This window comes from Manacus candei, unplaced genomic scaffold (genome assembly GCF_025592945.1).
Source record: "Manacus candei isolate 608988 ecotype Guabito, Panama unplaced genomic scaffold, ASM2559294v1 h1tg000150l, whole genome shotgun sequence".
Taxonomy (NCBI): domain Eukaryota; kingdom Metazoa; phylum Chordata; class Aves; order Passeriformes; family Pipridae; genus Manacus; species Manacus candei.
The window spans coordinates 738,159-764,482 of record NW_026138198.1 but is presented as its reverse complement, the minus strand read 5'-3'; the positions used below and the strand labels follow the sequence as shown (position 1 = coordinate 764,482).

The 26,324-nt window shown below is 53.3% G+C and overlaps 1 protein-coding gene across 9 annotated transcripts in view; it reads right to left on the bottom strand.

Annotated features, from left to right (window-relative positions):
* Positions 1 to 26,324, bottom strand: part of TRIM9 (tripartite motif containing 9) — a 64,250-nt gene that overhangs the window by 21,853 nt on the left and 16,073 nt on the right. For all 9 annotated transcript variants that reach the window (XM_051772142.1, XM_051772140.1, XM_051772137.1 and 6 more), the window contains exons 2-3: positions 7,436 to 7,531; positions 6,855 to 6,977 (exon numbers count right to left, since the gene is read on the bottom strand). In XM_051772142.1, coding sequence (XP_051628102.1) covers positions 6,855 to 6,977; positions 7,436 to 7,531 — 219 coding nt within the window. The remainder of the gene's footprint in view (positions 1 to 6,854; positions 6,978 to 7,435; positions 7,532 to 26,324) is intronic.

The window sequence follows — 26,324 nt, the reverse complement described above, 5'->3', positions numbered from 1 at the left end:
GAGGGTGCAGGCTGGACAAGGCAGCAGAGGGAGCTCCCATATTGCTCCTCTGGACCAAGGGGAGTGTGGAGGCTTGTGGAGATGCTGGATCGCTCTGAGATGGAGCACACACTGCTTCTGGCATCAAATGCAGTCAGCAGAGGGAAGAGTTAATTCAATGCCAGTTCCTAACACTTGAGTGCACTGGAATGGCTCTGCTGTGGCAATTCCTAGAATCCCAGAATGGTTTGGGTTGGAAGGGACTTTAAAGCCCGTCCTGTTCCACCCCCTGCCATGGGTAGGGACACCTTCCACTAGACCAGGTTGCTCCAAGCCCCATCCAACCTGGCTGTGGACACTTCCAGGGATCCAGGGGCAGCCACAGCTTCTCTGGGCAACCTGTGCCAGGGCCTCCCCACTTTCACAGACAAGAATTCCTTCCCTGCCCTCTGGCGGTGGGAAGTCATTTCCCCTTGTCCTGTCACTCCAGGCCCTTGTCCAAAGTCCTTCTCCAGGTCTCTTGGAGCCCCTTAGGTCCTGTAAGGACGAAGCAGAGCCAACAGGTGCTCCTGGAGATCTGACTCCCACACTGACCTGGAAAGCGTGGGCAAGCCCTTGGATTTGCTTTCTCAGTGGGGATGCTCAGTCCTTCAGGATGGGATCCAGAAGGTGCAGTGGGGGTGCAAAGCAGCCCTTTGCCTTCCTTTGATCTCTCCTGCTCCCAGAGAGGGGCTGGGAGCTGTCCTGCCCTTGGCAGGGCTGTTGGCTGTGTGGATGTTGGGTCTCTGAGCTGCAGACCACGGTGTAACACTGAGTGTGAGGTAAGACCAGCCTGTGGGGTCCAACCTCACTGTCAGAGCATACCCTGACTGGACTGATGAGCCAGAGCAAGGTTTGTCATCCCCTGCCTGCTGGGCTGCAGATGGACACAGCAAGGATCCCACCCAGAATGCCCAGAAAAGCTGCCTCCTTCCTTCATGCAAGACCCCCCCTCTGGAGGAAATGCACGTGCCACCGGGAAGACAGCAAAGATGGGATTGGTGAAACAATCTCCTTATGTTCTTTGCGGCTTAAATCTCTGTCTGGTTTGCCTGGGATAATGAATTTGTGAGCCTCTCCCTGCCAGGGTCGATGTTTTCCAAGTATTACCAGCAGAATTGCCATCTGCTCCCTCCAGCCAGGCAGGAGCCTCCAAGAAACAGCATTTGCTTGGTGAAGACATAAGGAAAAGATTTCTTTTTTTTCCCATAAAGGTGGTAAAAAACCAGGAGAGAGAGGCTGTGGAGCCTCCAGCCTTGGAAACACTCAAAATCCAAGGAGAAGCAGCCCAGGGCAGCCTGGCTGAGGTGCACCCAAAGCTGTGGCTGCAGCTCTGTCCCAGCCCACACCTTTAGCCCTTCCATAACTCTGTGATCCCTCAGGGATCCAGCACAATCCACCTGGAGAACCAGAGCATGAAACAGCAGTTTGGTTGCAGCACCTCCACAGCAGGAAAACCAAGAGTGGAAATCCATGTTCCCTTCACCAGAACCAAACTGTTTTCAAGGAAAGGAGAGGGATCTTTGGTTGGGATCTAGTGGGGCTTCCTGGCTTTACAGCTTGCAAGAGAAACTGGACACAGACAGGAACAGAGAGACTTCATTAATCACTGTGATTAGTAAAATTAAAGGTTTGAGAAATAAGACATAAACACCTCCCACGCCTTTGAAGGCCTGGTCTAAACCCAGAGGGGCCAGTGAAGCTGAAAAGTTTTCCAAATGGCCTCAAGCATCCTGTGGTCTTCCCCCTGCATGAGGGATGTCCACTCCCTGGGAGCTCCCTGTTACCCCAAAAATGAAGAGTATGTCGATGAAGAGAGCTGGAAGTGAAATCTGGAAGCTCCTCAGGCCTTGGACTCGTGCAAGAGACTGGGCTGGGCTGAGGGGCAGCCTCAGGAGACCTTGAAGGGCTTGTGGTATCCACCAGATTGCCAGGAAAACCTGGCACATCTCCATGGTTTTTGAACTCTCCCAGGGATGGTGACTATACACTGCCCTGGGCAGCATGTTCTAGGGCTGGATAACCTCTTCCATGAAGAAATTTTCCCTGATATCCAATTTAACCTCCCCTGGTGCACCTTGAGGCCATTTCCTCCTGTTATCTGGGAGGAGAGATTGACCTCCCACTTGGCTCCAACCTCCTCCCAGGTGGTTGTAGGGAGCCTGGCTCTTCCATGGCTCAGCTGCTGAGGAGATTTGGGAAGCTCCATACATTCTATTTGGGGTCATTTCTACCAAATACCGTTATTTTTTCCCCCTTCAGGTGCCAAATGAGGCAACAGCCAGAACCTGGCTGCTAATTACAGCCTATAAAAAGGATTTTTGTGTGCACTCACAGCAGTTCACTACGACCTTAAAATAGGACATTTATTTCAAGAGCTTTTCTTCCCTGTAAGGTGACATTAACTATAATTTACATTTTAATACAGCTCCTAGAAGGCAATAACACCAGCACTCATTCCCACTCAAATGTCTCCCTTGCCTTCCTCCTCTTTTTAGTGCTTGGGTAGATAACAGGCTTTCAAGGCACTCAGCATTCCCAGTGCCTGGGATGAGTCCTGCTGGGAATGTCACAGGGAGGACAGGGAGTGTCCTCACCCTGGGCACACCATGGGTAGGGACAGTCACCTGCAGGGCCATGGGGGTGAGGGGTGGTGTTACAGGTGCTGCTGTGGAAAAATCCCATCTGGAAAACCAGGACAGACCCTGAATCCCACAGCCACACGTCCTCTAAGTAGGGCTTTTCCAGGTGGATGTTTCCATGGTGACTTGCTGCTGGGAGAGGAGGCTCAGGCTGGAGCTGGGAAAGGCAGAGCTGCTGCGTTGCCACCACCAGTGACCTAATCCAACAGGGGACACCGAGTTCCCTTGGAAAACCCTGACTGTAACCCCTAAAGAAGGGTCATGGGCCAGCATTTCATCTCTGGAGATCCAGTGCTATGGACAGAAGCCCCCCTGGTGAGTGTTTCCCAGGTATTTAGCTCTCCTGGGAAATGTGACAACTCCTGTTGGCCCACACGGGCTCTGCAGCCAAAGCAATGGGAAGAAATCATGGAGCAAAGGCATCCTATGGCCTGAAGGCCAGAAAAAGACTGGAATGGTCCACCATGATGCTGAGAGCTTAAGGAGGTGCCCGCAGAGCTCAGTCCTTGTGTGCTGTGGGCTGAGGAGAGATGTTTTCCTGGGACAACAGCACAGGGAAGCCTTTGTGTCCCCTGCACAAACCTGCCCAAGCTGTAAAGGCATCATCCCTTGGGGAAAAGCACACTGTTCCTTTGAAAACCAGGGCCAGCAATGAGGAGGACAGACGAGGAGCTGTGTCCCAGAGTGGAGCAGGAACCTGGCCCCAATGCTCCTCCAGATGTCACTTTTTAAAGCCCTGGTTCTCAATCCTGAATCCAAGTGTAGCAGTGGGTTGGAGACAGGCAGGGAAATGTCCCTTCCAAGTTCGTGTCCTCACAGACCTCTCTGGAGTAATTAGTGCTGGCCCACAGGCAAGCCTGGACTGGTGCCTGGCTCCATGGAATATGTGTCAGGACAAAGTAGGTCAGTCCCGAAGCCAAGCCGACCCCAACTCCGGGCGCCGCAGGAACGGGAACTTGGGCTCAGTGGGGAGAGGCACCAGTGGCCCTGTGCCAGTGGGCAGGCTCTGCCCCCCCCGGGCCTCTCCTCCTCCCTCACACAGTGCCACACCATGCCAGGATGGCCAAGGTCCCACTGGGAAGGAGCAGCAGCCCATGGAGACGCCGGCTGCAGCCAGGACACTGCGGCTCCACGCCGGCTGCTGGAGCAACTCCTTTGGATCTGAGGGGGCTTCGGGGTGGCACAGCCAAGTCTCACTGGTCACTCCATCTGCTCATCTCCTCAGCTGACGTGCACTGGGGACAGGGCAGTGGTAAATGGACACACAGGCCAGGCTCAGATGCTCTGGGCTGGTCTCTTATGGGAAGGGGTGAAGCTCTCAGCACAAATCAGTGGCCAAAATTGCCTTGTGCTGATGTGAACACGACCTAGGACAAGCCCCAGGGTCCTGCAGGAGGACCCACCATGGGTTATAATTCCACATAATGCAGGAAGAGACGGCACCGAGCACCATATGCTGCTGCAGGTGGGGCAGGTGGAGGTGGGGAGGTGGCCCCTCTGCTGCAGGGTTAAGCCTGCTCACAGTCCTCCCTGACACACACTGGAAGCGTTCCTGCTCCATCTGCAATGCTTATGGAATCAAAGAATACCCTGAGTTGGAAGGGACCCACAAGGATCATCCAGTCCAACCCCTGGCCCTGCCCAGGACACCCCAACAATCCCACCCTGCCCCTGGGAGCATTGTCCAAACCCTCCTGGAGCTCTGGCAGCCTTGGGGCCGTGCCCACTGCCCTGGGGAGCCTGGGCAGTGCCTGACAACCCTCTGAGTGAAAAACCTTTTCCTGAGATCCAACCTAAACCTCCCCTGACTCAGCTTCATGTTGTTTCCTTTAATCACGAGAACTTCCAGTGCTCCAGAGCCTCTGAGCAAGAGCTGGGGGCTTTGTTATCCCCCTCAGCCTCGGGCAGCTGGGGGGGGTGTCCCGTTGGGAAGCAGCTGCTCCAGGCACAATGCTGCTCCCCTTTCATGTCTCCCTGGATCCCCTGACCCTTGGGAGTGAGGCCAGCCCAGCCTGTGTCCAGCTGGAGCTGCAGGTGCTGCCTTTGTCCAGGAGGTTCCTTGGAGGGGGCAAAGGGGATTGTGGGGATGACCTGGGCAGCCCCTTCCCCAGAGGGAAACACAAAGGTGCCCACACTACTAAGACTCTCCTGCACCCCCTATCCCATCTGCAGCCTGTGAGAGCAGGCAACACCCTCTCCATCCCTGTCCCCAGGCCAGAGGGGAAGGATGTGTGTTTACCAGGGATGTGTGTCCCAGCCTGATGATTCTGGAGCCACAGGAGGCCAATTTCAGTGTGCAATCTCAGCTGGCACCAGGTGGGTCAGGGCTACAAGACTCCCCCCTCCCCTACAAACCTAAAAGCACAGCAGCACCAGTGTGTTTATCACTCACCCCCTCCCATCCCTGCAAGGACTAAAAGGGAAAATCAAATAATTTAAGGTTAAAAATCTGCCCAACATTCCATGGGCTGCAGAGCAGAGGAAGCAGCTTCGGGATTTTAAACACCAGCTGCTGGGGTGCTACTGGTAACTTAGGAAAAAAATTCTTCCCTGTGAGGGTGGTGAGGCCCTGGCACAGGTTGCCCAGAGAAGCTGTGGCTGCCCCTGGATCCCTGGAAGTGTCCCAGGTCAGGTTGGACGGGGCTTGGAGCAACCTGGGCTGGTGGAAGGTGTCCCTGCCCATGGCAAGCGGGGTGGAAAAAGATGATCTTTAAGGTTCTCTCCAACCCAAACCACTCCCTGATTCTAACTGGATGGAGGCTCATGTACCACTTCTGTCAGAGCACACAGAGCCCTTCCTGCCCTTCCTGCAGCACGTGGGGAGCTCCAAGAGCTCCATCCTTCACAGAGGGAGGCTCGAGGGCTGATCTAAAGGTCCAGTCTGACATCCAGGGGTTGTTCTTTCTTTTAAGGACCAGGTCTGGCTGATGACAAATCCCAGCCGACAAGGAGGGTGGGTGGGGTGGGATGGAGGTGGGAGCAAGCAGTGGGATGCAGATCCCTTCCTTCCTCCGGCCAAAAAGTGAAAGGCCCCCGCGGGTTGTGCTGAGCAGGGAAATTGCTTTGTGCTGCCTGGCTTTGTGAGAGTTTAATTAACCATGCCCTGAAGGGGATGAGGGAAAGGGAGCCCACCAGGCAGTGGGGGTCCCCTCTGTGCCATGGCTGCTTGGGGTTGTGCTTTGTTGGTGGGCACTGAGCACTGACGGTGGGCTCGGTCCCACAAAGCTCCTTTTGTCCATCTCCCCGTGGAAGTGCCCTCGTGCTGCCCATCATTGGCAGGCATGTAGGGCTGGTGGTCTTCTCCCTCATTTTAGGCAGGTCCAGGAATCCCTCTGGGAGCCTCCTGGGTGGCCAAAAGCAAGGCTGGGGGGGGTGTGTGCAAGTGGAGCCAAAGAAGAGACACAGAAATTTCTACACAGAACACTGAAATGACCTCAGAGGAGGGATCCTGGAATCACAAATGTTGGTCCAGCTGAAACCCCATCACTGATGACCAGGGTGCAACTACCATGTCCAACAGATACTGGGCATGGCTACACCTGTTCCACTGCCCCCAGGTGAGATTGGGCCCTTTGCTTCCCTTCTCAGCCCCAAATCAGCTGGGAAGACATGGTGTGGTGACTGCAGGAATGACACAAACCACGGGCCCATTTTTACAGCTCAGGCTGAGAGTTGCATCTCTGCTCCCCCAAAACCATCAATCTCACTGCAGTCACCACCCTGAGGCCACGAGGTGCTCACCAAGCACATAAAACAGAGTAAATCCTGCTCCTGCCTGGTGACAAAAGTGGCATCTCACGACACCAAGTGCCCCAGAACTTCAGCTGAAGCCAGCAGAAGTTACAGACACTCAGCATCCTGCAGGATCATTCTAGGAGCTTGGAAGCAACATGGGACATGAACAAGGTCGTTTTCCAGCCTGTGGATGCTGTACATATGGCTCTGCTGACCTAATGACTAGTAACTGGCCCAGTGATGGAATAATTCAGTGGGAACTACCTGGAGGAAGCAGCACTTTGCTGAGGGACACGCTGGGAGTGGGCTGGGCATCTGCAGCAAGATGGAATTCAGCTCATGTGAAAAGAAGAGTGGCTTCCCAGTGACCTCCCCGCTCCTCCCCAACAAACAGCATCCTAGTCCTCATTCCCATCCACTGCCAGCCCTGCAAGAAGCTCTCTGACCACCTGAGCTCACCTTCAGCTTGTGCTCGTGCTCCTTGTTGACCCGGGACAGCAGCTGGGCTTTCCTTCTGTTGAGGGCGTCGATGAGGGCGTCACACTGGGCCACCAGGCAGGCCTCGAACTCCACACTGTTCTCCTGCAGGGCAGAGGGAGAGTCACAGCCCGGGAACGCCCCCAGTTCAGCTGGGAAACCGGATTGCCCTTGTTAATGATGCCACATGGACCATTTTTGCACGTGCAGCTACTCCACTGCAACCCAGCAACCCACAGCCTTGGCACGTGGGGTGCTTATGCCCTTGGGTCATGGAAAATGTGCTGGTGGCAGGTGAGGAACAGGTTTGGTCCATCCTGCCACATCCTTGGATCCACCTATGGCAGATATGGGAATGGCTGGGCTCTCTGATGCTCCTCTCAAGACCAGCAGCTTTGGGAAGACAGTTTTGGGGATGGCTCAGGGCAGTTCATATGAAAAGTCAAGTGTGGGGCCCTTTGGGAGAACACCCACCAAACCAAGCTGGGGGATGGGACAGAGGATGGCAGAGAGCAGCTCATCCTGGTGGGAAGGGGTTGTTCCTCAGCCAGGAGACACCGTACCTGGATTTGCTGCACCATGTTCCGGAGCTGGACCAGGAACTCTTTTGCTTCCTTGGCTCTGTCTGACAAACCATTCAAGGCCTGGGAAAGCTGGCTCTGCAGGGGGAAGAAAAAGCAAGGTCATTTCCATGTCCAGGACTCATCCATCACCCTGGATGAGTGGGAGGTTTGGGCTGGGAATGGGCTGCAGCCCAGCACTGCCTTCAGCATCCCACTGAGGTGTCCATCTGCCTCTGCTGCCCTGAGCGTAAGGACAGGAAAAGGAGGGTTAGCCATCATCATGGATACCCTGGCTTTGGGAAGCAGATATTCAGTGTCCACCTCTTCCATAGGCTTCCCTGGGTGATCAGGGACAAGCCACATCCATCCATCCTGGGTCTCAAAGTGAGCCAGCTGCTCCCTCCCCTGGATCTGTGCTCTCCAGGGAGCCAGACACCAAAAAATCCTGTAGGATCTGCCCCATGTCTGCTGAGGATGATCAGCAGAAGGGCACAGGCCAGACCACCCAAATCAGACTGAAAATCTCCCAGAAGTGAAGGTAAAGCAGGGTCCTCCACTGTCAAGCAAAATCCTGAGTGCTCCTTCTTCCTCTGGATACAGGGGTGGGAGTGCACCCACCCAGCCTGGGCTGAGCAGCAGAGCATGGTAATAATAATCATCATCATGTTAATCAAATGGCTTTTCATTTTCGTGGCATTTTCTGAACATTAACTCAGGAATCTTCCCCCTTTGCCAGCAGGGGTTATTATCTCAAGAGCCATTATTACCACAATTCACCTCTGGGAGAGATTTTGCCTCTTTTATGGGCTGCAAATTGCCTGCAAACGCCCCGTGGAGTTTGAGGGGTGAGCTTTCTTTGTGGTAGACACAGAAGGGAGCACAGAAGGTGCCTGATGTCCCTAAATCCCTAAAAAACCCCTAATGGACCGTCCCTCTTGTGATCGGGATGTTGGCACGGGGCTGGCATGGGCTGGCACCTGTATGGTGGTGCTGTTGGTGGTGCTGTGCTTCCCTGGATGGCAGAGTGGGAGAGGGAGGAGGTGGGATGGGAGAGAAGGACTGTGGTGTCTGCTGAGGTGGTGCTGGGCTGAAATCAAGGACAAAAAGCAGAATTGCTATTGAAGAGAGGCTGTAGCAAACGAATGGCAACCATTTAATGGCCCAGAAAATGACCTCACTGCTGCTTCCCCAGGAGATGTTAATCCAACCCAAGTGACTCCTGCATTTCCTTTGTAATTTATCGTGCCCGAGTCGTTAGGATGTGGAGCTAATCAGCGAATGCATCTCTAATAAAAATGGGATTGCTAAGCCAGCTCAGCAGGTCTCCCCATCCCTCCTCCCTCCTCCTCCAGCTGGAGGAGAGCCGAGGTCAGAGCCTGAATCCACAGGGATAACTCAGCCCTGCCCCTGCAAAACCCCCATCACCCTCCACAGCCCGTGCACGGCTCCAGCCCTCCTGGATTTAGGGAGATGCCTTAAGCCCAGCTCAGCAAAGGTGTTTTGCTGAGAGCTGCAGGGCCCTGGTCTCCAATAACACACACAATTAATGGAAAAAAATCAGCAGGGGTCGGTTATGTTTACAAGCTCCTCATTAAAACTGCAGCATGTTGAGGTTTGGTTTTTTTTTTCCCTTTTAAGTCTTTAGAAGGCTTTTTTTTTTTATCCATTAACATACATTTCAGAAAGGGGATCTTTATATCAACATAATTCTTTGAGGCTTTCCTGATGGGAAAGCTTTTTAAATGTGGTCTTAAAACTTAATAAGAGCTCTGGGATGTCAGTGGGCATTGCCCATGGGCAGCTCCTTCATCCTGGGCACACCCAGCTCAGAGCACAATGCACATGGCACAGCTGGAAGGGACCCACCAGGATCATCCAGTCCAACCCTTGGCCCTGCTCAGGACACCCCAACAATCCCACCCTGTCACTGAGAGCATTGTCCAAACACTCCTGGAGCCCTGGCAGCCCTGGGGAGCCTGTTCAGTGCCCAGCCACCCCCTGGGGGAAGAACCTTTTCCTAATTTCCAGTTAGATGATCCACTGGACTCACCCCTCTGACGCCCACCAGTGCTTCCAGGAGCAGGCACTGCATCACTGCCCCTGACCATGTGCCACACAACTGGGATCTGGCAAACCTTCTCAGGATGAATTTTGCCTCCATCTAATCTGACCTATTTGTGATGTGCACTGGCCAGTTCCTGTGGATGGGTGGCCACAGGCTCCCCACTGGAGCTCTACAGAGTGGCTTTTCATCACCACGTTGTCCAGGACGGGTTCCCATCATTCCAAGCCTCTCCTGGAGCAGAGACACGTTCCTGGACACATCCCCTTTGAAACAAACACCTGCCCAGCCCTCCTGCTGCATCCCTGCTGCTCATGGCAGGAGTCATCCTGCTGGGGACAGGGAGGGGGGGGCTGTGAGCCCATCATTAGCCCATTAACCAGGGCTAATTAATGCCGTGTGCCAACAGAGCACGTATGGGAATGTGCATGGATTCATGGATTCATTCAGGGCAGTGACAATGTGATTAATAACCACCGTGTGCCACAGGAAGACAAAGTCCTTCTGGCTGCTGTTATCATGTTAATAAAGTCAGAGGCTCTGGGGAGGAATTAATTCCACAGGTACCTTCCGTGACCCCTGGAGCAAACCCAGGCTTTAGTGCTGTCACCCCAGAGAAGGATTTAATCACCAGATTCACATGGAATCACAGGTTTCCCCCAAGTGTGTGACCTACATGGAGGGAGCAGGAAGGGGAGACTCAAGAGGAGTCACAGAATCCCAGAATGGTTTGGGTTGGAAGGGACCTTAAAGCCCATCTCATTCCAACCCCTGCCATGGGCAGGGACACCTTCCACTAGCCCAGGTTGCTCCAACCTGGCCTTGGACACTTCCAGGGATGGGGCAGCCACAGCTTCTCTGGGCAACCTGTGCCAGGGCCTCACCACCCTCCCAGCCAACAATTCCTTCCCAATATCCCATCTAACCCTGCCCTCTGTCAGTCTGAAGCCATTCCTCCTTGTCCTGTCTCTCCAGGCCCTTGTCCAAAGTCCCTCTCCAGCTCTCTGGGAGCCCCTTTAGACACTGGAGCCCTCCACATGGGACCAGGGGGTCTGAAGGACCTCAGGCCTTCTCTCCTCCTTTGCCAGATCACAGGAAAGAAGAGCTGCTGATATTTCTGGCACATGCTGGAAGGATTTCCCCTCCCTGCAAAAAGCCAGATCGTTGCACTTTGCAATCTCCACGTGAAAGCAAAAAGCTTTGGGGCTTTCTGGGGTCAGGAACCCCGCTCTGGGGACACTGCCCTGGGGATCATCCAGCATGCAGTGGGTCAGGCAGCTCCCGTGCACTGAGTCCAACCCTCAGCAAGCACAGGCAGGAGAATTAATGAGTGTGAAATCAAGAAAAATCCCATTTAGCGGCGCCTTAAAATCAAGGGAATTTGTTCTTTGCGGAAAGCTGGCCCCTTTTTCAATGCTCTTGTTCCAAGGCTGTGAGAAGAGACCTCTGTGATTCACATTAGCATTAATGGGAGCTAAGCATTTAAATCTCTGTCCCCAGAGCACTTAGGAGAGAATCTGTCCCCTCTTTGTGCTCGCTAATAGCTCCATAACCCTCCTCCTTCCCAGGCACGGCTGACAAAGGGATTTCTGTCACACTCTGATTCTCCCTTGTCCCAGTGCATGGATGAGCACGGTCGGTGCAGAAGGCTGAGGGCTCTGCAGGGCTGAGCACGCTCCAAGAAACAGAGAAAAGCATCGTTTTAACTCTGCACGGTCGGGTCTGGTCCAGTTCTCCTCCTGTATAACCCAGCTGCCAGCCACGGAGCTCCTCCAGGTTCACCTTGAGGTGAGGAGGGAGTTGGGTTTGTTATTTTAGGACGTGCTGGGTCCTGCTCAGCACTGGGTGTTGGATTGGTGGAGCTGGCTCCGTGTGACATCTGGAACACTGAGAAAAGCCTCAGGTTCTCCAGTGTTGGCCACTACCAAGGGTGAGGAACAGTTGGTGTTGTTTCAAACCCCAGCTCGCTTGCAGGTTCTGGTTTAGGTTGGAAAAGCCTTCCAAGATCATGGAGTCCAGCCATTATCCCAGCACTGCCAAGACCACCACTGACCCACATCCCCAAGTGCCACATCCACATGGCTTTTAAGTCCCTTCAGGGAAGGGGACTCCACCACTGCCCTGGGCAGCTGTGCCAGGGCTGGACAATCCTTTCCATGAAGAATTTTCCCCAAAATCCAACCCAAATCTCCCCTGGTGTAACTTGAGGCCGTTCCCTCTCCTCCTATCCCTTGTTCCCTGGGAGCAGAGTGTGACCCCCCTTCCTGGCTCCCCCCTCCTGTCAGGGAGTTGCAGAGCCAGAAGGTCCCCCCTGAGCCTCCTTTTCTCCAGGCTGAGCCCCCCCAGCTCCCTCAGCTGCTCCTGCTGCTCCAGACCCTTCCTGAGCCCTGTTCCCTTCTCTGGACATGCTCCAGCCCCTCAGTGTCCTTGTGAGGGGCCCAGAACTGCCCCCAAGAATGGAGGTGCCCCAGCAGTGCCAGCACAGGGGGACAATCAATTCCCTGGTCCTGCTGAACACAGTACTGCTGATCCAAGCAGGATGCCCTTGGCCTTCTTGCCCACCTGGGCACACCCTGGGCTCATGTTCAGCCGGCTCTCAGTGAACACCAAACTCACCAAAACCGATCCCAAAAGAGCTCTTGGCATTACACCTGCTCTGACATCCCAAGTGTTGCAACCAGCCCCTGTTTCTTCTTTCCTTCCAGCCAAATCATCTCCCAGCCAGTTCCTCCACTGGAGCTTCCACACAGAGGCAAAACAGGAATAAGCCATGGTAAGAGAAGGTGCTGTTCCCAGCTGTTCTGCTCGTGCCCTCGAAAGGATGAGGAGCTGTCACAGATGCTGGAGTTGAACTCATGTGCTTCTTTCTTTTAATTAAAGCACGGGACCTGCAGCCTTTGAATCTTGAGGCCAGTTCAGTGTACTTGATGCCTGACTAATTAGAATGGGATGTTTAATTAAAACTTGCATTCAGTCAGGAAGCTGATGAAGCTAAACTGCTGCTAATTGGCTTTTGGCTCCAGTCACGAGGGCCCGACTTTTGGATCCAATGCTGCCTATGGAAAGAAACCAGGAGCTGCAGCCTGGGCTAAACCTGCCCCTCAAGACTCGAGGAGTCACAGTGTTGTGTCCTGGGATCCTGAAGGGGTTGGTCCTTGAACACTTCCATGGATGGGGCAGCCACAGCTTCTCTGGGCAACCTGTGCTGGGGCCTCACCACCCTCACAGCCAACAATTCCTTTCCAGTATCCCATCAAACCCTCTTGTCAGTGGGAAGCCATTCCCCCTTGTCCTGTCCCTCCAGGCCCTTGTCCAAAGAGATCCCTCCCTGGCTCTCTTGTCCAAGGCCAGGTTGGGCAGGGCTTGGAGCAACCTGGTCTAGTGGAAGGTGTCCCTGCCCATGGCAGTGGGATGGAATGAGATGGTCTTGAAGGTCCCTTCCAACCCAAACCATTCCATGATTCAGTGATTCCATGGTCTTAGCTGCAAATATCTGTGACTCTGAGCCAAAGCAGGCGACAGGAACAGGATGTGGATCCGAATTATCCCCTTTCCAACACCGCACCGTTCTGCTGCTGAGCATCAGACACAGCTCCAGCTCAGGTTTTCCTGGTTTCCCACAAGAAGGATGTGCTCTGAGCCTGACAGAAAGCTGCAAATAGAGCAACAGATGGAAGAGCCTATGCCTGTCATCAGCAGGACACACACACACACACACACAGAGCCAGGTTTGTGAGCACAGCCCCCGCGTGCAAACTGCAGGACAGGAAGGAACATTTAGGAATGGATCACCCCACTTCCCTGCTGCATTCCATGGGGACCTTGGTTCTCCTCCTTCAGTGCAGTTATGCCAGGGAAACTGGGGTATGCAGGAGGAAGATGAAATGCAAACTATCTGGATGGAGCAGCCCCTGGGAGAGGAGCTCCTTGGGGCTGGATGCTCCTGATGCCACGGCCCTGAGAGCAGTTGGGATCCGCCAAGCAGATGATCCTCCACGGGATCTGCATCTCTAGGCTAGGCATCCGCAGAGAGGATTATCTCTGGGGCAATATTATTGACATCAGAATTAATTCCAGGGCATGTGGAGTGGCCCCTGCATCTCTGGAAGGGGCAGAGATGCCTTTACTCTGCTGCTCTAAGTTCTAGGACCTGACAGATCCTCCTGGGGCAAGGATGCAGCCCTTTGCCACTGCAGTGCTGGGAAAACCCCAGGCAGAACCTGAGGAGGGAGGACACCCCCAGATGGGGACACCTTTGTGGTGGTGACAGCCAGGTGCAGCTCCCCAAGGATCCCCAGCCCTGGATGGAGCTACAGCCTTTCCAGTGCAGACGGAGGGATGTGGTGGGTTTGGGATGTCCAGAGAGGTCCATGGGATGTGCAGAGCACCCAGCCCTCACCCCTCTGCAGTGCTGAGGGCACCCACAGCCAGCACCAGGTTCTGAGGGTGCTCAGCACCCCTGGGGACACAGACTGTGTTTTGTGCACAGGGAATTTTCCTCCTGCAGTCTCCTCCTGCCTCTCATCTCTCACCCTTTCCCCCCACCCCTGTGCAGTGACACAGCAGACACACACTCCCAAAAAGCTGTCACAGGGAAGACTTGCTCCAGAAGGGACTGTGGACCAAGGCAGGATGGAGGCAGCAGGGAATTCAGCTGGGAAAAAACCTCCCATCCCTTCTGCAGTCCCCCCTGAGCTGGGGGAGGTGATGCAGTGGAGTTTGCCCTATGCCAAGTCCCAAATCCAAAGTGCTGCCTGCCAGCTGGTAGGATTCTGTTAAAGCCACTTATTTTTTTGATAGCATTGGAAACAGGAAAGCAAAGAGCAGAAATCACTGCCAGTCCCTTGGAGTTTGGAGGCTTTACTAGCTCAGCCCAGGTGTTTTTTATTTATTCCCACCCACCCTGAGTTACTGTTTATCCAGGAAATCTTGCACATGGATGCACATCCTGTACTAAGGAGCTACTGCAGGGCTATGGGTGTTTGGTTGGATTTGGGGAGAGCTGGGCATGGCTGGGACCCCAAGGGCAGCCCCTGGAACATCCCTGTGAAGGGGAGAGAGCTCAGGTCAGGAGCTGTGGACACCTTGTCCCACAGGAGCCTGGATGTCACCAGGATGCCTGGCCTGACCAAGACTGGGTCTGCCACACTTCTGGGCCCAAGCCCCGTTGCCTGTGGGATTTCTTGCTTCCTTGGGATCCCCATCCCACCACACCATCCCTCTGAGCTCCCTGGGAGGTGGTGATGGCAAAAACCAGCCTGGAGCTGAAGCCCCAGCCCTGATGTGCCTTCACTTGGGTGCACAGATGGCCCCGGCCACTGGCTTTGTTCACACAGACACAGGGGCAGTGTATTCCCCCAGCAGGCAGAGCTGATTCAAAAGCTCCAGCCTGGAAATAAAACAAGGATATATTCTTTTCAAGCACGACCTTACTAAAACCCTTTCACTGCCTCCCATGTGGCCGCAGGATTCCCTGGCCCCGGGCAGGCCGGTGCTCTGCCTCCTCCCAGCCTGGCTGGGTTTATTGTGTGTTTGATTTCCCCTGGTCACAGTGACATTCTGCAGCAGTGGCAATGTCTGTCAGTCCATCTGTACCAGCACAGTGACATTCCCAGTCCCACCTGGTTGCCCAAAGCCCCTCACCCTGCACATGTGGCAGAATGGGATGAGGGGCAACACCCTGACCAGCCCCAGGTTTTGGGGGGTCCTCCCTGAAAGGAGACTTTTAACATTTTAAAAACGACCTGCTGTGACTTGGTTGCTAAGCCCTGCATATCTACTAGCACTGGAAGCACTGCTGGAAGCAAGAGACTCGGGGTAAGGACACCAATTATTCCCTCAGCGTGGATTTTAACGCGCGGAATAGTTATGTCAGAATTGTGAAAGAACAACTCCGGCCTCCAGACCCCCTGCCAGGAGCCACATGGATGACAGCCTGGCTGGGATGCCTGGGAGGCTGCAGGGGCAGGTCACATGCTGCTGCTTCCACGCTGAAATGGAACAGAAAAGTGTTTTGTTCCTGCTGTGAATCCTTGTGTTCACTTGAACCTGCCGTTCCCCGGTTCCCAGACCGGCTGTGGCCAGGACAGCTGGTGCTCTGCAGCCTGAAAGGATTTCTCAGCAGGATCTGGGAGAAGCCTGTATGAGGAAGGTACAGGCCTGAATCCTGAACCCCCAAATTCCAGCACCCTTGCTCTTTAACCCCACTTGTCCCAAGGGCAACCAACCAGGAATGGAAAACTCTCCAGCAGACAGGGCTGCCAAGTGGCCTGTGAGATAACAGACCTCCAAAAATATGAGGACACCAGATGAAGTTATTAAACTTCACTGGAGCTGCAGTGACCTTCTATATCTAAAGCACTGCTGTGAGATCAGTCTTAGTTTAGCTTATCCCCCTGGAAAAGGATAGGTATAGGATGATTCTTTGCAACCTGACGAATCACTGAGGTTGGAAAAGACCTCCAAGATCATCAAGTCCAACCTTCCAAGTTGGTTGAAGCTGAAAAAGGCCAGTTTTGCCCACAGGGACGCTCACTCTGGGTCGATTCATGTGTGGCAACTTGCTTGGCTGCCCCTAGTCCTTGGACTAAAAAAAAGCAGGAGGTATGGAATGTCCTGGGCTGCTCCTGACTGTGAGGATGTGTTGAAGATGTTCTGTCCTTGCTTTGATACAGGATATAGTCCTTGCTTTGATTTTTGGGGAGAAGAAATGCAAGCACTCTTTGACATTTTCCAATTAATTCCTAATTTGCTTCATAAACACTCAACAACAACTCATCTAAGCTCTTCCCTGGCAAAACCTAAACACATCCCTTTGAAATCACAGGCAGAACTGCTGGATCTATTTCAGGAATGTTGGGAAAAACACAACAAAGGGCTGCTGCCTGTCCACAGGTACACAGGGGGGCAAACAAGGTAGGGGGGAGAAACTAAAAAAGTCCAAATATTACGGATTGGTTGGTGCAGATCTGTGGAGTGGGTTGATGCTGAGGTTCACTCTCCACGTTTCGGGACAATTTGGACTCTCCCTCGCCTGGTCCTGCCCCAGGTGTGTTCCTGGGGTGCACCTTCCAGGCTGTGTCCCTGAGAGGTCCTGCTGCAGCTCTGCACAGAGACATCAGGGTGGAAATGCAGGCTGAGAATTCCAAATCCATGCTGGAGCCGCTGTTTTCCTGCACTGAGCCATTCCCACATCCTGGTCTGCGTGAGAGTGTCCCTTGGAGTCTTGTAACCAAGATGACACTGATTGAGTCTGGCTTTTTTGGGATATGAGCCCTGGCAAGAAGGCCCTCAACTCTGCTAGTGGCTGGTTCATGCAAACAGGAGCAGAATAAATCCCTCCCAGTCATTCCCTGTGGGACAGCTCAGGGCAGGGCAGGCAGCAAGAACTCAGCTCCCAGCTCCAAAGCTGACAGCCAGCCAAGGTCCAAATGGGATCCTCAGGACACATCTCCTTCCCTCTGGAGCCCTCACAGGGAACCTTGAGGTCTGAGGGGGGAATCCGGACAGGCTGGATCATGTATTCATGGATGTGACTGACATCACCGCTCCATGGTGCTGTGGAGGGAGATCCCAGGAACTAAAGGGGCAACACAGGGCTGGGATTCATCCCCAGCTTCTCTGGGAAACCTGTGCCAGGGCCTCACCACCCTCACAGTCAGGAATTTCTTTCCAATATCCCATCTAACCCTGCCCTCTGGCAGTGGGAAGCCATTCCCCCTTGTCCTGGCACTCCATCCCTTGTCCCAAGTCCCTCTCCAGCTCTCCTGGAGCCTCTTTAGGCCCTGGAAGGGGCTCTAAGGTCTCCCTGGATCCTTCTCTTCTCCAGGTAAACACCCCCAGCTCTCCCAGCCTGGCTCCAGAGCAAAGAGGTTCCAGTGCTTGGAGCATCTCCATGGCTTCCTCTGGACTTGTTCCAGCAGCTCCACATCCTTCTGTTGTGCTCCCCAGTTATCCTGTTCAGCCTCTTCCACTGCCCCTTGTCTAATTCCAGACCCCTCACAGAGGCAGCTCCCTCTCTGCTGTGCCCTGGGATGTCCCTGGAAGTGGCTGCTTAGGATCTCCTGTGAGTGTCTCCACTCACTGGCCCAGTGGCCACCTGGACCACAGAGGGCTACTCCTGCTGGGAGGGTGACCCAGGGACAGGAGCACTGCACTTCAGGGGGCAGCACTTGGGACAACAGGCCAGAATCCAGGGAACACCACGCTTGGAGCTGACCCAGGACCTCAGGACACTGGCTGAGTCTCTAATACCTATTCCCTTATGTCTGCTACACCGTGGTAAGGGGAACTCAGGGCTCAGAGGCTTATCAGAGTGAAGGAAAAATGCCACAAGGAGCAGGGATCAGCTGCCACAGGGATTAGCTGCTAAGCAGCCCTCTCAGGAAATGCAGTGTCTGGCTCTATTAACCTTTCTCTCTAATTAGGGCTCTGCAATGACATTGTTGCTTCCTAAAAACAATAATAATGCTCTTTCAGTGGCTGCCTGAGATGTGGAAGATTTTCCTTGATGTGCCAGTTCCTTCTGACCTGCAGAACACTCCTCCAGAAGCTGAACTCTGCTTCCTGAGGCTGATTATAACTAGATCAACTGCCTTGATTACCTTGTACTAACAAACAACATTATTCTTGATATTTGTCATGCACTGACTTCCTCAACAGTGGTGCAGCAGTGGGTGACTCCATGTCAATAATCCATTTCTCTGGATCTATCCTGGATCCTTGTTCAGGGCTGGTTAGAGGGAGCAAAGGCAAGCACTGACAGCAGCCCTGGGTAACACACATCCCACCTTCCAGGGCACCAGAAGCCAAATTCCTGCAGTTTCCCTTCAGCACAGACTCATCTTCTGGGTATTTTTTCTTAGAAGTCTGTCTGCAACGTGTCCTGCCCTTGTCACACCAAAAGAAAGGAAATCTGTTGACTGGGCCAGGATGTGTCTGATTGCAGCTGGGAGCCCCAGTGATGTCAGAGTCACTGAATCATAGAATCCCAGGATGGTTTGAGTTGGAAGGGACCTTAAGGACCATCTCATTCCAACCCCCTGCCATGGGCAGGGACAATTTTCACTATCCCAGGTTACTCCAAGCCCTGTCCAACCTGGCCTTGGACACTTCCAGGGATCCAGAGGCAGACACAGCTTCTCTGGGCAACCTGTGCCAGGGCCTCACCACCCTCACAGCCAGGAATTCCTTCCCAATATCCCATCTAACTCTGCCCTCTGGCAGTGGGAAGCCATTCCCCCTTCTCCTGTCCCTCCATGCTCCTGTACAAAGTCCCTCTCCATCTTTCCTGTGGGCTCCCTCCAGGTGGTGACAGCTACACTCTTATACTTTCCAGAGTGATTTCTCACCAAGAAAAACCTTTGCCAGCCAGGCTTATTCCATCTCCCTGCCCCCTGTGCTCCAGCAGCTGCAGCTGGAGTGGGAGACTGGCAAAGCTGTGCCTGGTGGGAATGTCCCACACAGAGGAGGTATCCTAGGACAGAGGGGTGTGTGCTGTCCCACCCGGCTCCTCCAGCCACGAGGGAAACGGGCTCCAATCTCCAACTCCAGGAGGAGCAGGACATGGTCCCTGCCAGTATTCAGCCCTCTGAGAGCTGGGGAACACCTTAAGGGTGCTTAAACATCCCTTTTCCATAAATTCAGGAGAGTGTACGGGATGTTGTGTTCTCTGCCTCTCTGGAAAGGTTTATAAGTGTAGCTGTGTGCTTATTCTTCCTGTTAATGCACCTCCAGCAAAGAACCAGCCTGTCTGCTCAGGAATGGGGCTCTGAGTGCTGATGCAGGAGGGTTCCAAGCACTTCCAGCTGCTCAGGACACCGCTGGAATGTGCCTTGCAGGGGCTGGAGCCGGAGGAGTCACCGCTCAGCTCTGCCTCATTCATCTCTCACAACACAACAGCACCGACATGCAGCAAACGAGCCCTGGGCTTCCAGGGGGGTTTGGAAACGCCACCAGGCACAGGACAGCACTGAAACATCAGCGTGCTCCCAGCTGGGGCACAAGTGACAGTGACCAGCCATTGTCACAGCTCTGCTCCCCAGCACAGGGCTGTGCTGGGGTTGCTCCGAAGGATCCTCACCAAGCCTTCTGCAGCCAAAGCAACTCTTTGCTTCCCTCCATCAGCCTCATCACATCCCTCAGGGAGCTGCCCATCCTCTTGTTGGTGGCACATGTACCTTTGGTGTCTGCATCCATCCACAGGGACACAAAGATGCTCCAAGGGCTGGAGCCCCTCTGCTCTGGAGCCAGGCTGGGAGAGCTGGGGGTTTCACCTGGAGAAGAGAAGGCTCCAGGGAGACCTGAGAGCCCCTTCCAGGGCCTAAAGGGGCTCCAGGAGAGCTGGAGAGGGACTGGGGACAAGGGATGGAGGGACAGGACAAGGGGGAATGACTTCCCACTGCCAGAGGGCAGGGTTAGATGGGATATTGGAAAGAAATTCCTGGCTGTGAGGGTGGGGAGGCCCTGGCACAGGTTTCCCAGAGCAGCTGTGGCTGCCCCATCCCTGGAAGTGTCCAAGGCCAGGTTGGGCAGGGCTTGGAGCAACCTGGGCTAGTGGAAGGTGTCCCTGCCCATGGCAGGGGGTGGAACATGATGAGTTTTAAAGGTCCTTTTCAACCCAAACTGCTCTGCCCTATGAATTTCACTCCAGTTTTAGAGACAGAGAAGCCCCTCTGCACGGCAAACATCAGAGCAAACATTCACATGATGCCCAGGGACCATCGAGCCATGGCCTGGCTCGTCAGCTCTTCCCAAGCACTCCCACGGGCCCATGAAATGAAGAGTAGGATGTGAAACAGTGATGGTGTTTTATGGTCATTCTTAATTAAAAGAAAATTAAAAACCCTCTCCCTTCCTCAGCTCGTTGCTGTAACATGTGGAAGACAGGCTGATCACCACAGCTGCACCCACAGCAGGACAAACCTCCCAAATTTTGGTCTGTATTTTCCTGACAAGGTCCTCTCACTGTTTTTCTTGCACAATTCCTTAAACCCACCTGTGTGTTGTGAAAACACCCAGCAAACAGCCCGTTTCCTCCAGGCTGGACTCGGGTTTGTTGGCAGAGGGATCAGGGCAGAGATTCTGGTATCTCAAAGCAAGGAAAAGCAGCACAGCAATAACCTGCTGTCACCTACCTCACAAACCACTGCTCCACTTGACCCCCCTTCTCCTTCAGGCCCAGGGAATGCCAGAGGGCTCGAGTCCACCCAGAACAAAATGAGCTCCCCGGGGGCTGCTGTGAAATGCTCTTACTTGAGCAGAACAAACGAGCACGGGGGGAACAACTGTCAGAAAAGGTCAAGGAGCTTTAAACCACTTCCAATCAGGTCAGTAACAGGGAAAGGTTTGGGTCCTGCTGGTTTGGAACAGCACAAACTAGTGCTTCATCTTTTTATTCCAAAAATCTGGGGGACATTGCTGTGAATGGTGAGGGAAGTCCCACCAGGCAAACCTGACAAGGTTTAGGCCTAGATTAGATCCCCTTTTTCTCCATGGTGGATGGAAAAACATGGAAGCAAAGACTTAGGTTATGATCCCATGGGCCAACATCCATGTCCTGTAAGGAATAAAGGTACTGGGGACAAAACAAGACCCTCAGCCTGCAAGTGAAGTTGCCAGGGGATTGTCACACCCATTTTTTGGGGTACAGATATCAGGCCACCACTGTGTGTGAGGACCAAACACCTTCTCCTACACCTTCCTCCAGGCAGTGCTTGTGGTCCTGGCACTGCCCAGCCTCCAGGAAGGTGCAAATCCTGTGCTTCCTGCCTTAAAATTACACTCCATCTGCCTCCAATCCAATTAGTGCCTCCCCACTCAGCCCACCCCGGTGGTTACTCACACTTCAGCTCTTCCATCCCATTATTGCATTAAAGTCTTGAAATCTGATTACATTGTTTGGAGTTAAATTTAAACCTGATTACCTGCATAAACAATGATTTTTTTTTCCCCAGTCCCAGCCCAAACACAGTGGAAAGCAGGCTGAGAGCCCCACGGGGCAATTCCTCCTTCTGCACTGAGTGTATGGACCATCCTTTTGTCTTGTCCTACAGCCTTTAATAACCATCTGGGGGTTGCAGTCAGGCACAGCCATAAACAGGCTTGACAGCTCGCCAGCATCTTGACTTTGCTTTGACATTGAATTGCCTGGAAATGCAAATTTTATTGGATTCTCCAGCTCTGAGCCTTAGTCACTGAGGGAATAAGGTACAGGAATACACCCCACTGCTGTGATCGGCTGGATGGTGACCATGAAGGCTGGGAGAGCTGGGAATGTTCAGCCTGGAGTAAAGAAGGCTCCAGGGAGACCTTAGAGCACCTTCCAGTGCCTAAAGGGGCTCCAAGAAATGGAGAAGGACTATGGACAAGGGCCTGGAGTGACAAGACAAGGGGGGATAGATGTAAGCTGAAGGAGGATAGATTTAGATGGGATATTGGGAAGGAATTTTTGGCTGGGAGGGTGGTGAGGCCCTGGCAGAGGTTGCCCAGAGGAGCTGTGGCTGCCCCTGGATCCCTGGAAGTGTCCAAGGCCAGGTTGAATGGGGCTTGGAGCAACCTGGGCTAGTGGAAGGTGTCCCTGCCCATGGCAGGGGGTGGAACTGGATGGTCTTTAAGGTCCCTTCCAACCCAACCATTCCATCATTCTATGAAGTCCCACCACAAAGGGAAGCTCAATGAAGCCACCTTCCTCCTGAATGTGGTCCTGATATGGCATCCAGGAGGTCTGGAATCCAAGCCCTGCTCTGCTCTAGTGATGCTGGGCAAGTCCAGTGCTCCCAGTGCAGCCCAGAAAGCTCTGGGGCAGTGGGACTGGTGGGTACTCTGTCTAAGGAGGCCTCATGTGCTTCATACAAAGGTAAATCCCACCTTCCAACCAGCAGGAGCAGGGAGCTGGCACCAGGAATGTCACACAGCAGCAGCATCCCTGTGCAGCATCTCCCTGTCCATCCAAACCATGGCTCTCTGAGATCCCAGCCCGGAGCCTGAGCAGCAGCTTCTCATTTCACAGCCCTTTGCCTCCTTGGCTGCTGCCCAAAACTGGGATTTTACAGAATTTACTCATGGATTTAGCTGAAAGGAGGTTTTTAAAGGCACAGATGGGAGATGGCATCTCGTTCCCTTCGGCCGTGGACACACAGGCCTTCCCTCGGACGGGAGGGAGAATTCATTTCAGACACCCATCTCCTGGCATTTCCTAATGAATCTTTGGGGCTGCAGCCTCCAAGGATGGGCTGCTGTACCCAAAAATTTGCCTGCCTTTCCCAATGGAATGGGCTCAACACAAGGTATCTCCTCTCCCACCCAAATCTTACCTTGGGCACATCCAAAGTCCTACACAACGACAACACCGTGGCTTTCCTGTGTATGTTCCTTCTGGCTGTTGCTCTTAACCACCACCTGTCCCTGCAAAAAGCAGTCTGGGGATCTGAGGTAAAACAGCATCAGCATGGAAGGGGTTGGGGTAGATGACCTTAAGGGTCCCTTCCAACTCAAACCATTCCACGATGGTCATTTCCATCACTGTCTCAAACCTAAACTCTCTAAGCCTTAGGCCATCTTTCCCAATCTGACCCTCCCTGATGGGATACTGGCCAATCTCTGTTGAAGAAGGAGGTATTTGGGGTCATCAGCACTTATTCAGGCCACTGCCCATGTGTCCAAATGCCCAATCCCAAAGTCAGCTCTGGGAGAAAGGTAAATTTAACCACTTTTCCACTCCTTTGATTTAAGTATCCTACTTCCTGCTGTACCCATGGAAACACAAAGCCTCCAAGAGCCCTTTACAGGCTTGAAGACCATCACAATCCCCTTTCCAGCCTCCTCTCCTCTCCATGCATGCCCAGCTCACTCATCCTTTCCCTGTGGTCACTCCAGTTGCTCTCCCTCTTTGGGACCACCACGGTTTGCAAGTGCCTCCATGTCTCCCCACACCACCCTCCAGCTGAGGCTGTGCTCCCATGACTCTCCCTGACAAGCAGGACAGCTCACAGCACCTTTCTGGGGTGTTTTTGGGGCTCTCCTCTGAGCCCTTCTCACGCCGGACCTGACCAAATAAATCCCCGCGCACCATCATCTCTTCAGGCAAACCCATCACCACCTATCTGACTCGGGAGTACACAACCAACCCCTCCCTCTGCTTCTCTGACATATTTTTAAGAGGATGTGGCCTCTCTTAAAACATTCTCTTTGGTTTTTTTCACTAAACATTGCTCTTGGCTAGTGCTTTAAAGCTCCTGTTTGCCGGTGAGCGCCTGACGAGCACAAAAGCGACGCGTTAAAACCTCCCGAGATGTTCTGTGTAACAAGGACGCCCAGAGCCATCAGCAAAACACACTTCAGGGAGCTGAACAATTCCAGCTGCTGTCCTGAGCTTTCCTTCACACCTCTAGGAAAACAGCAGCGAGCTCCAGCTCAGACAGTGCCCGTGCTGGGAGATCTCTGCTCTGCCAGCAGGCACTGGCAGGCAAAGCTTCACCGGCAACTGAACATCAGCAAATTATCCCTGATTTTATGCTTCCTGCTTTTAATAAGATTGCTGGAATCACACAGCAGCAGCAGCAGGAGGAGAAGGGAAGCAAAACCAAGATGCAGATGGATCACCTGGTTCTTTCTGCCTCAATCCTTCCCCCTCCAACAGGATGGGAAACCGCTCCCTGGATACCACCACTCCGGATCTTTGCTTTCAGCCATGAGCCTCTGGAAGATTCCAGCCAGCCCAGGAGACAAGGAGCTCTTGGCAGTAGAGCTGACAGGACAAGGGGGAGTAGATTTAAGCTGAAGGAGGATAGATTTAGGTGGGATGTTGGGAAGAAATTCCTCCCTGGGAGGGTGGGGAGGCCCTGGCACAGGTTGCCCAGAGAAGCTGTGGCTGCCCCATCCCTGGAAGTGTCCAGGGCCAGGTTGGACAGGGCTTGGAGCAAACTGGGCTAGTGGAAGGTGTCCCTGCTCATGGTAGGGGGTTGGAACTAGAAGAGCTTTAAGGTCCCTTCAAAACCAAACCAATCTGGGATTTTGTCTCCTTCAATTTTTGCTGCTGCTCCTGGGCTGGACTTAAGCTCTCAGAGGTCCTTCCTAATCTGAATTTTACTATGACCAAGGCTGTAACACTAAAAAAAAAAAGAGCTTTTTGCCTGCCATGAACATCTTTACCCCAGCAGAGATGCTCCCACCTTGTCACCTCCCTGGAGTTTCACCTGTTTTCACCACTCCCAACCCCCTGGAGCTCCACAGTCCTTCCTCTTCCTATGAGATTTCTCTGCATCAGAGACCAAGGGGCAGGTCCAAGGACCAGGATTTCACATTTCCTTTAAAGCACTGCTGTAGAAACACTCCCCATCACCATGGATACTGGAGCCCTGGGAATGCAACACTCACCACAGCAGTGCAGAGATGCTTGGGTGGATCCTGCCAGCAAAATGCACCATGAGGAAGCTCAGAGCTCACCTCAAGTGCAGGAAAAACACAGTATTTCAGCCTTTCTCCTCTGTTAACTCCTTCCTCCAGGCACTGAAGTCTGAGCCTTCATGTCTGGATGCAAGCTTCCCAAATTGGAAAGGGATGGATTTGGGATTACTCCCAAAATGTGATAGCAACCAGACTGTATTTGGTGCTGCAAATACCCAAAAAAACATCCTGGATTTCAGAGACTCCAAAACATGGAGGGAACAGGATTTATGGGGAAGAAGAGGGATGGGAAAGCACTTCATTCCCAGACTTAGAATGACCATAAGTGCTACCTCAGACAGGGAGCAGACTGTGCCAGATCCCCTGTCCCCATTTTGGGTGGGCACAGGGGGAATTTGGCAGGCCCTTCTCCTCCTCTGGCTGGGGGCTGGAAGTGGCCTCAGGAAAACAATCCCAAACTCTCCAGTTGCAAGGCCAGACTGGTTTTCATTTCTCCAGCAGGTTCAGGCTGCAGCACCTTGTTCCAGAGTCACACCAATCCCTGGGGATTTGCTCAAGGGCTCCAAAAAGGTTCCAAGAGCCAAAGGACCCAGATCCACGGTTCCCTCACTTGCCACTTTGCAGGCACATAATCCCCTTGGGAAGCAGGACATCGTGGCACAAGGCAGGGAGGAACAAGCAGCCTTTAGCACCAGGTTCTCCAGGAAGGAGCCTCCCAAAGCCAGCAAAGGTGCAGGGCAGTGCAGGAAGGTGGGAATTCAGCAAGTGCAAAGATTGAAATAACTCTGAGGATCCCAAATTCCAGCTCTCCCAGTGCAATTCAGGAACGAGCTCTTTGGAAATCCTGCTCTCCCAAGCTCAGAAGGTGTTTTGAAGTGGCCTCTTGGGAGCCCACACCAAGATTTCCAAGGAAAGTAAAACACAGGGAGAGGGACTAAGTGATAAAAGCACTGAAGGCAGCAGGAGACTGGGAAGGGTGGAGAGAGGGGAGGATGGAAATCCTTCTAGGGCAGGCAAATGGCACTGGATGGATTATGATTGCAGATCCATTAATAAAAAAGGAGGAAGAATAAATCAATAATCCTGGAAGAGCTGAGATAATGACTGCCTTTAAAAAAATTAATCTTTAATAAGAAAGGACGTCTGGCTAATTAGGAAGTAATGAAGAACTTGTCAGTGTATGTACAGAGAGCGGGGAGGTGAGGGGGTTCCATAACCCACAACTGGAGGATATCCGGATCACTGGAGCTGAGCAATCCATCCTGGTGCCACGAGGGAAGCAGTTAATGGACCCACTGAATCATTCATGATCATTTATGAAGAAGTGAAGAATTCAGGAAATACCAGGGGATAAGAGAGGGGGGGGGAAATAATTCACATTTGCTTGAGTTATAGGGTTTTTCTTTTCCAGAGGAAAGAAAA